The sequence below is a fragment of the Lipophrys pholis genome, assembly GCF_963383615.2.
Source record: "Lipophrys pholis genome assembly, chromosome: 11".
In the NCBI taxonomy this organism is placed as follows: Eukaryota; Metazoa; Chordata; class Actinopteri; order Blenniiformes; family Blenniidae; genus Lipophrys; species Lipophrys pholis.
The window spans coordinates 18918074-18932592 of record NC_137631.1 but is presented as its reverse complement, the minus strand read 5'-3'; the positions used below and the strand labels follow the sequence as shown (position 1 = coordinate 18932592).

The 14519-nt window shown below is 41.0% G+C and overlaps 1 protein-coding gene across 1 annotated transcript; it reads left to right on the top strand.

Moving 5' to 3' along the window:
• The first annotated feature begins 1066 nt into the window (after positions 1-1066).
• Positions 1067-13945, top strand: idh2 (isocitrate dehydrogenase (NADP(+)) 2). Its single transcript, XM_080474459.1, has 11 exons — positions 1067-1342; positions 6647-6738; positions 7155-7320; positions 8761-8921; positions 9038-9181; positions 9993-10129; positions 10591-10742; positions 10889-11001; positions 11524-11621; positions 11707-11799; positions 13553-13945. The coding sequence occupies exons 1-11, from the start codon at positions 1225-1227 to the stop codon at positions 13635-13637; spliced, it is 1359 nt and encodes a 452-aa protein (XP_080330585.1). The 5' UTR covers positions 1067-1224; the 3' UTR covers positions 13638-13945.
• The last annotated feature ends 574 nt before the right edge of the window (positions 13946-14519 follow it).

Below are 14519 nucleotides of genomic sequence, written 5' to 3'. Positions count from 1 at the left end.
CAGAATAAGTCAGACATTTGTCTCATGGTTGGATCGTTGCAGGATTCCTTCACGGCATTTCCATTTAAATGTTTCAGTTTTGTGCAACATCGCGGTTGTTTTGCTCTTTCTGTCTTGTGTTTATTTGTTTTCCTCTATTTTGCATCTCATAATGTTCATTATGATAACTTTTTTGGCTTGACTGTTTTACAATCTGATAATTGTTTGGTAAATTTCACACTTATTGTCTAATATTAAATGGGTGGAGATGAGGATTAGGTGAGACTTACTTCTTCCTACTCTTTCGTTTTTTGTTTTGTTTAACATATACTTTCACTCACTGTTTGTTAAATAAAAATAAATAAACAATAAACAATATTGGGTCTATTTGGTTGGTTGGAATACGTCAGTTAGTTTTGGTGCAATGTTTACTCATATTATTCAATTCATTTTATGTAAAGTGAGGGCTAATGTGTTTTTTTTCGAGGAGTGAAACTGTGGGATGCTCACAGTGATGAACTTACTGTAAATGTAGTAGTTTACTATGAACTCTCCAAAAAGCTGTAAAATACAGAATAATTAGGGGTTTCGGTTCAGACTGATAATGAGGGAAAGGTAAAATCATTCATTATTCTATTGTTATATTATGCTCTTTAGTTTATTTTCTTTCGTTGTTGTGTGTTTTTGTTTGTAAGCTGCACATAGTCTAGGTTATTCTATATAGAATTGATAGGATATAGGAATAAATAGGCCACTGGCTTCAGTCTCTTTCTTTTCTTGGTCATCATTGAAAATGAACAGTACTTTGTTGGTGTTTGTACTTTCCATGTGTTGATCTATGATCATTCATTCATTCATTCCCTGACCTTTTGCGTTAATTTCATTCATCTTTCATTTAGAAGTGAGTTGCATCTCACATTGTGCATTTAAACACAAATTGAATGTGTTTTGTCATCTCAGATTACTTTTATGCTTTATTTGATGTGCCTGGTGTCCACAGTGTGTCAGATTATGCTGGGGTCTTTTACGAGCGAGTTCTGGGTTCCAGTCTCTTTTGTTTTGGTCCCTCCTCCGAGTCGCTGCGACTGACGTAGCGCACAGCGTGTCCCGCCGGGGAGGGAAGAAGGGCGGTGCTGCTCAGCCGCTGCCGACTATATTGCAGAGAGCCTCGGAGCACTTAACCCCCTTCTTTGCTTTGAGTTTCGTCGAGTGTGCTGACCGCAAAGTGAACCGGGCCGGGGAGACATGGCTGGATATTTGAAAGTCCTCAGCTCTGTGTCGAGATGCGCCGGCGCCGCTTTTTCCAGAAACCCCGCCGTGCTCGCGCCGGCCGCTAATTGCCAGACTTTGCAACAAAGAAACTGTGAGTGCACACACGCACAGACACACACACACACACATAGAGATAAACACCGCTCATCCTCCGCATCTTTGCACCCACGGCCGAGTGCGGCTTCGTGTCGAGGTGCCGTCCATTAAGGCTGATCCCCGCATGTTGATCAGATGTATGATTTGAACGTTGAAGCCGGTCGGCTGCGGCGGCGCGCGCTAACAGAGCCATGCTAACACTGACGTGTGCAGCGCGTCGAGTGGGATGCTGCTAATGGCGTTAATGGTTTTCCGGCACGGAGGCAAAGATGCTCCTGAACGCCTCGCCGACTTCTAACCGCCGCAGTGTGTCCGATTATTAGCAGGTTGTTTGGTCAATTCTGAAGATGTAAACGTCGAGAGGGGGATGAGGGACGAGCGGAGGAGGAGGAGGAGGGACGTCTGTCTTGTCTTTGTCTCTAAACTTTGAGGAATAGTTCATTCTAACGCCAAAGTATACGGTCCCAGCAAATAACACAAACATCCCATTAACAATCAGTGACACGCTGGTGTCCGCTTGTTGGGCGAAGTGACTGTATGAGGAGATGGCGGTTCTCAGTTGGCAGCGGATGAATCAAACGCATCTTCCTTTTTTCAACATTTTTTTTTTTAAGCTGCGTCTATCTGGACATTTTATTTTATTGCCTGCCACCTGGGCCGGTAAAACGCAGTCGCAGCCCGGGGACTCGAACTCGCACACTGTCCCTCAGAATTAATGTAAGTTGGAGCGACGACGACTTGGGAAAAGTTTTCCAAGGTCAGCCGCCGCATACGAGCCTCCGCCATACAGAGCAATGGCTGCCGCTGTCCTACTTATCGTTTTTTTTTTTTTTTTTTTTTCGGTTTGGATTTTTCATGCTCAGTGCAGCTCAGAGCTGCGCGTATTTTTTATTTTTATTTTTTTAACACGTCTGACCTTCGTGTTCAGACCATAAAACCACTCACTTTAATGACCCCCTCGTTAAAAAGTTAACTTTCACTCTAGTGAAGTGACGTTTGTGTGAGCCACATTCACAACGTCAGCACTGCAGTCATCCTAAATTTCATGCTGCAGGGTTTTTTTGGTGAAAAAACTCAAAACAAAACTCTGCATGAATTCCAGGTTGTCCTTGCAAACAGAAGCAACTCCCAACAGGTCATGTGAAGGGCACGCAGGCTCAGGTGTGATCGAATCTACATGATATTTGAGCTGTTTGTGATGTTTCAGGCGGATGAGATGGACACAGAAGTGTAGTATTATTCTAAACAAATATTCAATGGTTAAATGGTACATAAAAATTGCTTGAAAGTTGCTAAATTACCAGGTAGAGTAGTTGGATTTCCCCATGACAGGTTTTCTGAATGATAATCTGCTCATCCTTACATAAGTACACGCATGGACAAAACAATGCTTGCAACGTCAGTATTATCGAAGCACTTTGCTTTTACACATTTGAGAAGGCCGTTTTTGTTCACAGCCAACTTGTTGCATTGGCTAGACTATATTGCATCTCGTGATGCCATTGTAATTTCGATGCAACGAAGATTTTTGTATCAAGTCTGGCTTTGAGGGAGTTCCCTACTTCCTCAAGAATCCAGTAAAAGTAACCTTGCCTGGCTGTGTAATCGACTTTGCTACTTTCAAAATCACAAGTCGCTTTTCCTGGAGCAATCCCTCCCAGCTGGCAGGTGGAAAACGTCACACTGGGATGCAGGAAACTCTCTGGAGCGTCCCAGAAACTGTCGTTGCATCGGCCAGTACAGTGGCACTTGTGCATTTATTTGAGGAATCTTTTCTAATGATTTACTATAGTTAAGGTGAAAAGAGTCAGAGTTCCTGCAGTTTTGATAGTTTTAAAAAAGCAGCAGTATTTCTAGAGAAGTAGAAGTGACATCTAATAACCTTTTTATAGCACAATTCCATTTGTGTGCTTGATTACATGGACACTTATGATGTGGTTTGCAGTTTATCTGCAGATTTCAGTTGCTGCTGTCTCCAATATATTTGCTGGGAGATTTTAACTTTTTCACTTGAATAACCATAACTAGTCATTCTCAGTACGTCAACTTGTTGGATTTATCCAGCCGACATTTGCAACAGTGTTAAAATGATTAAACTCACATGTGTTCCGACTTTGTTCAAGTAATCTGTTGTTGTTTTTCAGGATCATGTGATTTATCAACACTGTTGAAATTCTACAACTTTGATTGAATGTTTTTATTGCAATCACAGGTTGCATTGTCACCGGTAGCCGCTGATCACTGATAAGAACTCCTTTTTATCGTTTACAGGGCTTATAAAACTGTCCGTCTCCCAAAGATAAGACGTAATGCTCCTCGTCTGTGTCTGACTTTTTAATTTGTCAACGGCCACATTCAAACCAGTTAACCTTGTTATTTGTGGGGTTCAAGAGTTCATTGACTGACCTTTTAAACAAGCTGTGGAGTCTCATCTGCAGCTTCGCCCCAGCAGGTTTGTTTACCTTGTCAACGTGTGCTCTTGCACTAGTATTAAACCTGTAGGTTTTTTCTTTTTGTTAAAACTTAACCACAGAAGACACATAATCGGTCATCCGATGAAGACGGGGGCTGCTGTGGTTTGTCTCTGAATGCTTGCCGTCAGCGTACCATGTGCAAATACTGTGGCACGTGGTACCTCAGACTTCAGTTTTAAAATTAGTTGGATGTACCAGGTGCCACTGGCAGTATTTAAAGGCTCATATACTCCAAGGTGGCACTGCAAGCAAGGTCGCAATAATCTTGTTGGCATATTCTTCCAGGAGGCGGGTTTCTGTACACACGTTTGACAGTTCAACATTTGAAATGACAAAATATTCTATATATACAAATGAACAGACAAACGTTGGTATGAGACGATGTCACACATGTACATTCGTAATAGGTTTTCAATCATTTTCTATTTCCATTGTGCTTCTCACAGAGGATCTGAACTCGCAGACCTATCGGCACTGTTTGTGCAAGCGATGTGGCAGGCAGGATCACATGACTGTTCCAGCTCGCCTTTCAGCGTCCACTTTGTTGCTACGCTCAGAAGTTACATAATCTACTCTGCTCATGCCTGCTCTCCCCTCCTCCTCTTCCTCCTCCTCCTCCTCCTCCTGCTTTGTGATGGCCAACCTCTGTTTTTCGATGGTGAGCTTAGACTAGGATAAAATAATGCCAGACGGTGGCTGGTCGCTTACCCAGGATGCACTGTGATGGAGACTTGACTAGCAAAAGCAGATCGTAAAGTGCAAAGTATGGTTAAAAGATCCAATAAACTCAAGTTCAGCTTCTCTTTTTGACTGGTGGTCATAAATCCTGTCGCCAGTCTGTCATAAGTAGAATAGAAATTCTGTTTTTAGGTTAAAGCTTGTGTTTCTCAGGACTGATAAAGCAGCTATCCTGTTGCAGATCACATGATTTGATGTGCACTTCTCATAACCACTTGACAGAAAAAAGCAGAGAAATGGAGCTTTCTGTCAACATACTGATGAGATTCACCAGCATGTCACACATTTGTGTATGTTTTGCTTTACAATTCTACAGCCATGAAATGTAGATAAAATGGGGAGTCTGAGTCAGAAGATTGGTAAAAGATCTAATAGCGTCATGCAATATTAGAAATTATTAAATTATTTAATGTCAATAATCCATCTTTTCACACCTTGTGACAAAAGTTTAGTATGAGTAAGATCAAACCAGTCTTTACTTCCTTCTGCTACTTACTGTGATCTCGGTTGTCTTGGTTGCTAAATCTTAAAATAAAACAGTTTACATCATGTTCACATAGTTTCCCTTGTCACATGGTGTTCGTTGGAAAAATGACAAATTCCCAGGTTGGTGGAGGAGCGTAATTACAGATTATATGATGGCACAAACAATAGCTTGTTCGGTTGCCAGCAGAATATATGCACAAGCCTGTGTTTGTGGTTAGCACTGTTGTCACAGACACCGTTTTCACTGACTGCATTCTGCTTTTACGCAACATAAAGGTCACAACTCTCTTTCATACGTGGCTATTTTCGGCACACGCTCACCATGCGTCTGAACTCGGCGGGGCTGAGCATGGGACCAGAGCTGGGGCTGTTTTAACAGGTGTCTCCGAGGCCCTGTAATCCCAGAGAGATCACATAACTCCACAAACTTGCACATTTTTCATGAAAACTCAGCAATCGCTTCATACACATTAAAGATATCGTTAGTGTAGCTATTCCCACAGACACCTCATGTTCACTGGAGTTACTCTGAAGGATTCTGTGGCAGCGCAGGGGGGCAGTAAGTTGGCTGGGAAGTCCAAGAGTCACTTGATCCTCTGCACCTCCCCCTGTACTTTCCTCTGCACTGAAATGTTCCTGCTGGGGAAACTCGCATGCTGAGCTGATATTAGAGATACTAATCCATACTGATCTGAGTAGAAGGCAAAGAAGTTAAGTGATCGTCTTAAAAAGCCAATGTTGACGTTCATGTAAAGAAACAGTTTGTATGGAAATCCCAACCTGTATGAAAATGTCACCATATTAAAGTGGTTTGCGATTGGCTGCACCACCAGTGAACTCATTCTTATAAACAGAAATATCTCACTGTAGTTACATCCGTTTGAGGCCCAATACTTTCAGTTTCAGAAAGAAAGCACTCTTAAGATTTCATACACAGCATACCTTATTGTTAGGTTTGACCAAGCTTCAAAGTTTTTAACATTTGTCTTGTAATATCACCGATTATAAAATTGGCGCACTAAAGCTAAAAGCTTAGTCACTCACCATTTTATCAAAATGTAAATAAAAGGTTTCTCCAGTAGTATAATAAACAAGCAGTCTTGTTGTTTATATGAGGTTTCGGGGTTTCAACACAATTGTATAGGTATGAGCAAACCTGTCTATAATTGTAGTTTAGAAATTGTTGGAGGAGGAGTTCACTCTCACATTGGCCTCACATCCTGGAAAGAAAGTTCTTCAGATAACGTTTCTGGAGCGGTTTTTTAAAAATTTGAAATCACTTGTCAGTCTTTAAAGTGTTGTAACCGTTTAGTTTTTTTTCTTCTAAATTGCAATGGGACCCCAATGGGAGCTAGCCCCATGCATCAGAAGCCACTGATCTAAGATATTATGTTGGAAAAGAGTGGAAGCAGGTAGTCTTTTAATTGATGAGTCAGTCTTCGGAATATGTATCATCACAGTTTCAAAACATATTCACATTTTAAAAGTATAAAACTGGAGTCTTTATTCAGACTGGAGGTTTTTTAGAGATCATGTTTATTGCGATAACATTTTCCTGTATACCAAGTTCTACATAAATATTTTCTTTTGATACTCAACAGATGCCAACAAACGCATCAAAGTGGCCCAGCCGGTGGTGGAGATGGACGGCGACGAGATGACCAGGATCATCTGGGAGTTCATCAAAGAGAAGGTGAAGAAGTCAACGCATGAATATGTTGTTTGAGTCAGAGCGGGGGAAGCCCACGTGGCTGATTTTCAGGTGCAGACGGACATGCGGCTGTGTGGGAAGGGTTACGTGATGTGGAGGATTAAATCTGCATCATGGGAGGGAGGAGCTTTCCAGATGTTTCATTCAGTAGCTGGCCGATTGCCACTGGAGGGAGCAGATGTTGTTGGATCAGGAAGGCAGAAGCAGAGTTAGTTTTTTTTTATTCTTTCTTTTCCTCTTTCCATGGCTGATGATGTGTTTTACGGTCCTCTTACCCATTCCAGTGATCCCTGTAACTCTGTTTATAGACAGATGAAGTAAATTCCCTGTTGGAAAAGCAGTGTGTTCCTTCAATGAGACTTGGTTGTAAATCCAAATGTTTGTTTGTGCTCCTGCAGCTGATTCTGTCCAACGTTGATGTTGAGCTGAAGTACTATGATCTGGGTCTGCCATACCGCGACCAGACCGATGACCAGGTTACCATCGACTCCGCCCTGGCTACCAAGAAATACCATGTTGCGGTTAAATGTGCCACCATCACACCCGATGAAGCCAGAGTGGAAGGTCTGAAAGAAATCTTAAAATGCCTTTCTTAAATGAACATTTATCTTCCTGCATGTATTTAACATGGCAATATAGGAAATAATGCGACTGGCACATTGTTTGAAATGCATTGTGCAAATAAAAGTATTTCATCAGACTATTTCTCAGGACTGTAAAGGTCTTGTAAGGAGCCTCTTTAGTATATAACTGGCAGTTAGAATAGTGGTAGAATCTTTCACAGAAACACAGTGAGTAAATCTCATTTAGATAAATGCTTTGGATAGAAGTTATGAAAAGTTTTTTTGATCTGGTTCACTTCCAAACTCATTCGATTAGAGAGAAAATGTATATAATATTTTACAATTTACTGTTCTGACTTTGAAGTGTTGTAGGTTACAAAAACATTGTATTATGAGCCCCCCCTCAGAGGGCAGCCCCCCCCCTCCCCAACCTCACACTCACACAATTTCTCAGTTCGCTCCAGGTTTCTATGTCCAGAGGTAGCCACCATTTGCTTCAACTGAAGATGCGAAGAGAAAACAGTAAAAAGCCACAGCCAAGGCAGTGCAGAGCTGCCTCATGGTGGAGGGTCCACAGATCAGGAAAAAGCTCAATAGCCAAAAATAACTACGAGAAGAGGGGGAGTAATAGAAATCTGTAGCAGCTTGGCTAAGAAGGTACCATCATGTGCAAAGGGATCACGAACTGCTGGGATTTTTACAATATACTTATTTTTTTGCTTGCTTTTTTTTCTACTGCGTTCTACCAAAGCTTAGATTAAAGAAAAGTTATTGAGCTCCGATAAAGACTTAAATATGTGAAAGGCTGAGTTGAAAGCTCATGAATTAAGTCCGACTTATGTGGGATAGTTTTAATCGTTATTGTTTTGGCAATGATTCAGAACAGACACGATCTGGGGTATTAACACAATTTTAAAGGTCATTGGAAAGTGGCAATGGTGTATCTTTGAGATGGACTAAACAGACGTAACCTCGAAACAGGCTGCACCCGACGCCTTCGTTCTCAGGAAGAGAGGCTGATTGGACAATTTGCAGCACTCTCAATGTTTATGAAGCTGCAGGAATTGATGATTATTAGAAAAGGTTGAATAATAAACCCAACTTGGATAATAAACTGATTACTTTAGAGAGATGAATTAAAGAAAAGGTCAAACTGCTCCTATTTCACATTGTGCACCGACCTGCATTTTAATATTACTGCATTTAGCATTCAAGTAAGCATCAGGAGGTCAAAACACAAATTACTTGGTTTATTAATGCACACATGTTCTTGCTCATAATTGTAAAAACAATTGACAACAGCTTTAATTTCATGTGAAAGACTTTTTTTAATTTTTTTTAATAAATGCAATGCTAAAGTGGATATAAGTGGCTTTGTTTGTACTCCTTCGGGTATTTTATCATTTTATCTCAATGTCGGGGTTTTCTTTTTTCCCTGCAGAGTTCAGCCTTAAGAAGATGTGGAAGAGCCCCAACGGCACCATCAGGAACATTCTGGGCGGCACCGTCTTCCGCGAGCCAATCACCTGCAAGAACATTCCCAGGCTTGTTCCAGGCTGGACGCAGCCCATCACCATTGGCAGACACGCCTTCGGTGATCAGGTGGGTCTGGCAGCTGCACTCGAATCACATTCTGTCGTTCACGCTCACCCCGCCGAGCCCGAACTCCCCTTTTATTCTCAATAGCCTCCCGTTGTTTTGTTTTTTTTCTATTACAGTACAGGGCAACAGACTTTGTCGTCAGCCAGCCAGGAAAGTTCAAGATGATCTTCACCCCTGCTGACGGCAGCGCTGGCAAGGAGTGGGAGGTCTACGACTTTCCTGCCGGTGGCTGTGGAATGGGCATGTACAACACAGATGAGGTGAGCTGACTGAATAGCTCATAGCAGATGAGTCTGCATTCGAGTGAGACATTCATACGGATCTGATCAGAGAGGGTGTTTGTCTGGTGTGGTTTTCCTTGGTGCTTTATGAGCGGAGATATCAAACATAAAATGGTTTCCTATAATAAAGGCCTCCGACCTTTATTCTCATCACTACTGCCAGCACTTACATTGCACTGGAGCCAACTGGTATGAACCTTTGATATCTAGTAGTAATATAGCAAAAGTCCATTTATCCACTTTCCGTTTTGTGTACATAATGCCGACTGAGAAGAACCGTCTTTTTAGAAAAGTGATTTAATGTCCTAAATGTTGAATCTAATTTCCAAACGGACATCTCTTTAGATAATATTTTTTCACTTGTTTATCAAGTTTCCATTGTAACGTGTGTATATATCAAAAGACCAATATTCTGAAATCATTGCTCACGTTTGTCATTTTCAGGATGATTTGTATTTCTCCTCTTCATATTGCTGTAAGGTTACTAACCTAAACTATCGGCTTTAATGCTCCATGCTTGAAAATGGAGCTGTTCCACTTTGCCCGAGGGCTTTTTGTAAATCTCACACAGCAGCCACTGCAGTCGGCGAACCTCCTTTCATCCCGCTCTTCTACTGTTTTGTTTGCCTTCATCAGCACAGGTCTGTTTGATTTAACAACATCAGAGGTCACAGTAGATGACTTTCAACTCGACAAGGGGAAGGTTGTTAACCCCTGTACCACTGATAAAAACCTACAGCAGTTGTGAACTGTTTTTTTTTTTTCTTTTTCTGTCCTCCTCCTTCATCAGTCTATCACAGGCTTTGCACACAGCTGCTTCCAGTATGCTATTGGCAAGAAGTGGCCTCTCTACATGAGCACAAAGAACACCATTCTCAAAGCCTATGATGGCAGATTTAAGGACATCTTTGAGGACATCTTCCAGAAGTGGGTGCTTCAGTTTTGTTTTTGTTTTCTAAGATTTCCTTTGATCAATGTCGTCGGATGAAATTCATCAAATTTGAGTCGGATCATTTGGTGCTGGTAAACTGCAGGTGCATCTTAAAGAAATACAAATAGAAAGGTTTTTTTTTTTTTGTTTGTTTTTTTTTTTCCTTTGAATTGATTCAAACTACAAAACTTAGATGTATTTTACATTTATTGCACCTGAACTGACATTTTCCAAGCCATTTGTCTTTATCCCTTTCGTCATTAAAACAGACTTTATATCTCTAAATCATCTATTTCACATTTAAGGGTGTTCTTCTTATTGGATGTCATAATTATCACAATTAGAATTTAAAGACATTTTACAGTGATATTGTAGTTTTTTCGGGGGGCGGAGGGGAGGGGGGGGGGTTGGGACGCACTTGTAAGTTTACAAAGTCTTTTGTCTGTGCATCATGCAGGCATTATAAGCCAGAGTTTGACAAGCTGAAGATCTGGTATGAGCACAGGCTTATCGATGACATGGTAGCCCAGGTGCTGAAGTCCTCCGGAGCCTTTGTGTGGGCTTGCAAGAACTACGACGGAGATGTGCAGTCTGATATCCTCGCCCAGGGTAAGACAATCAGAGAACAACACTTCTGCTTCTTCTTGGGAAATGACGCCATTAACAAAATGCTGCAGCCTTTTAAGCATCGAGGGAACGCCTGCCAGTTTCTTGGGCTGCTGTGGGTTGCACTGAAGGACTGTTTCCTCTTTTAGGCTTCGGCTCTCTGGGACTGATGACATCAGTTCTTGTGTGTCCTGACGGAAAGACTATCGAGGCTGAGGCAGCCCACGGCACTGTAACCAGGCACTACCGTGAGCACCAGAAGGTCAGTAATTATCAGTCTGTGCCTTAGAAAAACAATCTGCATCAGACCAGAGGATCTGTATTGAGACACATGAAAATCAGAAGCCGTGTGAAGCCTCACACAAATGTAGTTACAGCAAACGGTCTGTGTAATCTGTCGGGCTGTGCTGCCATCATGTGGTGGAAAATCATCACTACAAGTACGCCGATTTGGGACAAACTGACATACAGGTGAATCCAAAAAGATTCCCAAACAATGCAACATTTCCGTTATATTCAGTTATTTCTACACCACTAACAAATAAAGTGAAATGTTTTCAAGGATTTTAAGTTTGAATAGGTTTGCTTTAAAAAAAAAAAAAAAACTAAAAATATAGATATATTCGTTGTTTATCCAGTATTTTTTATATCAATGACCTATAAGCTAAAATTATAAAGAATGGGGGCGAAAAGAAATTTTTACCTGTATATATTTAGTGAATTTGAAATTCTTCTGTTTTTTTTGGTTGTTTTTTAACACATGCTTTTATATCCTTGCTTTCAGGGAAGACCTACCAGCACCAACCCGATTGCCAGCATTTTTGCCTGGACGAGAGGCCTGGAGCACCGAGGCAAACTGGATGGCAATCCCGACCTGATTAAGTAGGGACTACTTAATAATGACACATGGATGCTGACCCTGTTGTGACACATGGCCGTTGTTTATAAAGCAATCATTTGTCCACAGGTTCGCCCAGACTCTGGAGAGGGTGTGTGTTGAGACTGTTGAGAGTGGAACTATGACCAAGGACCTGGCAGGCTGCATCCATGGCTTGTCCAAGTAAGTTTACTTCTCTGCCAAAACCTGCGATTACAATACACTTACAGACTCGCTATGATCATGATCTAGTACATGTATTCTAAACTACTAGCTGCAGTTTTATCTATATTTGCATCGGCGAGAATCAGGAAATGGTATGTAATGCTGTTATTGCGCTGAGTCTCGGTATATTCCGTTTGAATGGAGCTGTCAGTTGCACAGCTTGGTTACATAATCAACATGTTTATCAGGGAGGCTTCTGAAGGTGTAAGAAAAGGGTTGGTCCTCGAGAAAGGTGTAAAATTGTGAGCAGTTTTGGGACATCACAGCTGGGAGTCCCAGAGTAAAAGGCATGTGTGTTGCAATTACACATGCACTGGATTGCACATAAGACGCCTTGGAGGGGGAGAGAATGGGGATTTCATTATGGAGCACAAAGTTGAGACCTAATGACAAGGCTGACAGACTGCCAAAACACACACATACCAACATCTTTTCCCAAGCCTGGTCATAATTTCAAAAGCCAAAACTATTAAAATGTGTCATCTATAGCACTGATAAATTATGATATAATTTGTTTACCCCCAGCTAGTATTTTCTTCTGTCCACTTGGAGGAAATAATTAGCAGATTAATCAATCATTCAAAAACTCATTAGTTGGTGCTCTCGTTTGAAGGATGCGGCCAAATAAACCATGAAGCCTCTTTTGCTTTGTGACATTACACCAGTAATTGCACCCAGAAAATGCCTTTATTTGGCTTTCTTAGAATTTCCTTTCAATAAAAAGGAATTCCCTTTGACAAAACCAGGCGCTATTTGCTCTGATGTCGACCTGCCAGATAGCTCATAACTTTCGCAAAGGCCAAAAACTTCTTCAACTTCTTCCAGAGAAGCAGGTTTGAACCTTTTCTTTTATTTCTCTCGTTGACAGGATTTGGCATGCATACTTCTCATAAACCATAACTCCTGCATCATTTATGGACACAAAACCCAATTTCTCTGCTTTCTAAATTTTCCATACATCTTATACAGTAGCCCCCATGTCTTCCACAGTGCAGCCATCTAACCGCACACGAGATGTACAAACTCGTCACGTATAGGTAACGTGATCTTCTCAATCCCATCAAAAACACACAGTTCTACTGCTACATTTCTCAAGTGGAAGTTATTTAGGGAAAAGGCACAAAAGCCTTCATCGACCACACATTTTTGGGCAACTACTATGGTCATAAAAACAGTAAGTCTGGGCGTGTCAGTCGGTACCGTGACTGAATGTGGTGTTTGTGCAGCATTCATCACGACAACTTCAAATTTTCCCCAAAGGGGTACAAATAAGGAACCTCAGCTGTGGATTAAGAAGCATGTTACTAATTTCAGTGATTATTGGATTCAGTGTAGAAAACAAAACGACAAACAATGTACTCTTGTGTCATACTCTTTTCACCCATCTGGTCTTTGGTATATCTACTTTATATAGTATCCCCTTTGCACGGGCTCGTCTTTTAATCTGAAGCTTATCAATCAGGAGCCGCTGCAATTTTCCCATCTTTCAATCACTGGATGTTGGTTTTTGTCAAAACAAAAAAAATACATGGAAATATCACTTATTTTGGGAATAACTTTTCCATTGTATGATAAATTTGAAATGCATGTCATTTTGTTAACTGAACGGTAAAACATGTTTGAATTGTAATGAGTTGTGTGACTATTGCTGCTGGTGTTTCCTTGTCGTGTGCTAATGAATCTCCTAATCTGTCCTGTTTGGTCTTTGCAGTGTCAAGCTGAACGAGCACTACGTCAATACTACAGACTTCCTCGACGCCATCAAGACAAATCTGGAGAAAGCCCTCGGCAAGTGAAGGACTTGAAAGAGTATACTGAGCCTGGAAATGGCAATGTCACTCTTCTGTTTTTGTACCTCATTTTTAACTTGAAAGGTCAATAAGTCCTCGTGTGTTTCACCAGAATGGAAAATCAAGTTCTTCGCTAAGGTTATGTAGTGGTCTACTAGGTCCCTCCACCTCAAGCCCACCTAACTATCTGTTCCATCATTTGCGAGGTTTTATTTTTGTAATGTGAAGTACTGTATTCAATACTGTGTAATGCCTCAGGCAAGACTGAAGCTTGTGTCAAACTTACTTGCCAATAAAACTCGTTTGACCCACTATTTATATTTGACAAGCTTTTTTTTCTTTTTTTCTTGAACAAATCAAATCTTAACCATTTTTAAATGTAAATAAATTTATTACTTTACAATATTGTCTGGTACACAACATTGTACATACAGTTCTATGCACATTGTGTTCACACTAATGCCTAATACAGAACGCCATTTAAGCTGCACATTTTCCATTTAAAATTTTTTTGCAACATCACTAAAATAGTGACAAAGTGAACGCAGAAGCTGGAAAAACTCACAAAAATGAGCATTTTTATTGTTTTAAATCCACTATATCAACATCGCAAATAAATACCTTGTTTGCAGGTTACAAGTTTGAGAAAGCTAAACACTGGGAAACTGAATATATTGAGCATTTCCAAATCATTTTCCACAAGGTCCACGGCCCTGTCACATGTTGGGAGGTTGTCGTTCATCACTTGAGACCAGTGTACAGCATGATGGATGGCATGCTCTCGCAGACACACTGGGGCACTTAATATTTCTGTCCGAGTTTTTTGGGACAATTCTTGTTGAGATTCATCCATTAAAAAAAACAAAAAAACCAACGCTGCAGTACGGA

Bases quoted from the DNA above. Each gene is read 5' to 3' on its own strand.
- idh2 (XM_080474459.1), top strand. From the start codon at position 1,225: ATGGCTGGATATTTGAAAGTCCTCAGCTCTGTGTCGAGATGCGCCGGC. The intron at 6,739-7,154 runs GTGAAGAAGTCA...GTGCTCCTGCAG, and splicing joins GGGAGTTCATCAAAGAGAAG to CTGATTCTGTCCAACGTTGA. The intron at 8,922-9,037 runs GTGGGTCTGGCA...TTTCTATTACAG, and splicing joins GACACGCCTTCGGTGATCAG to TACAGGGCAACAGACTTTGT.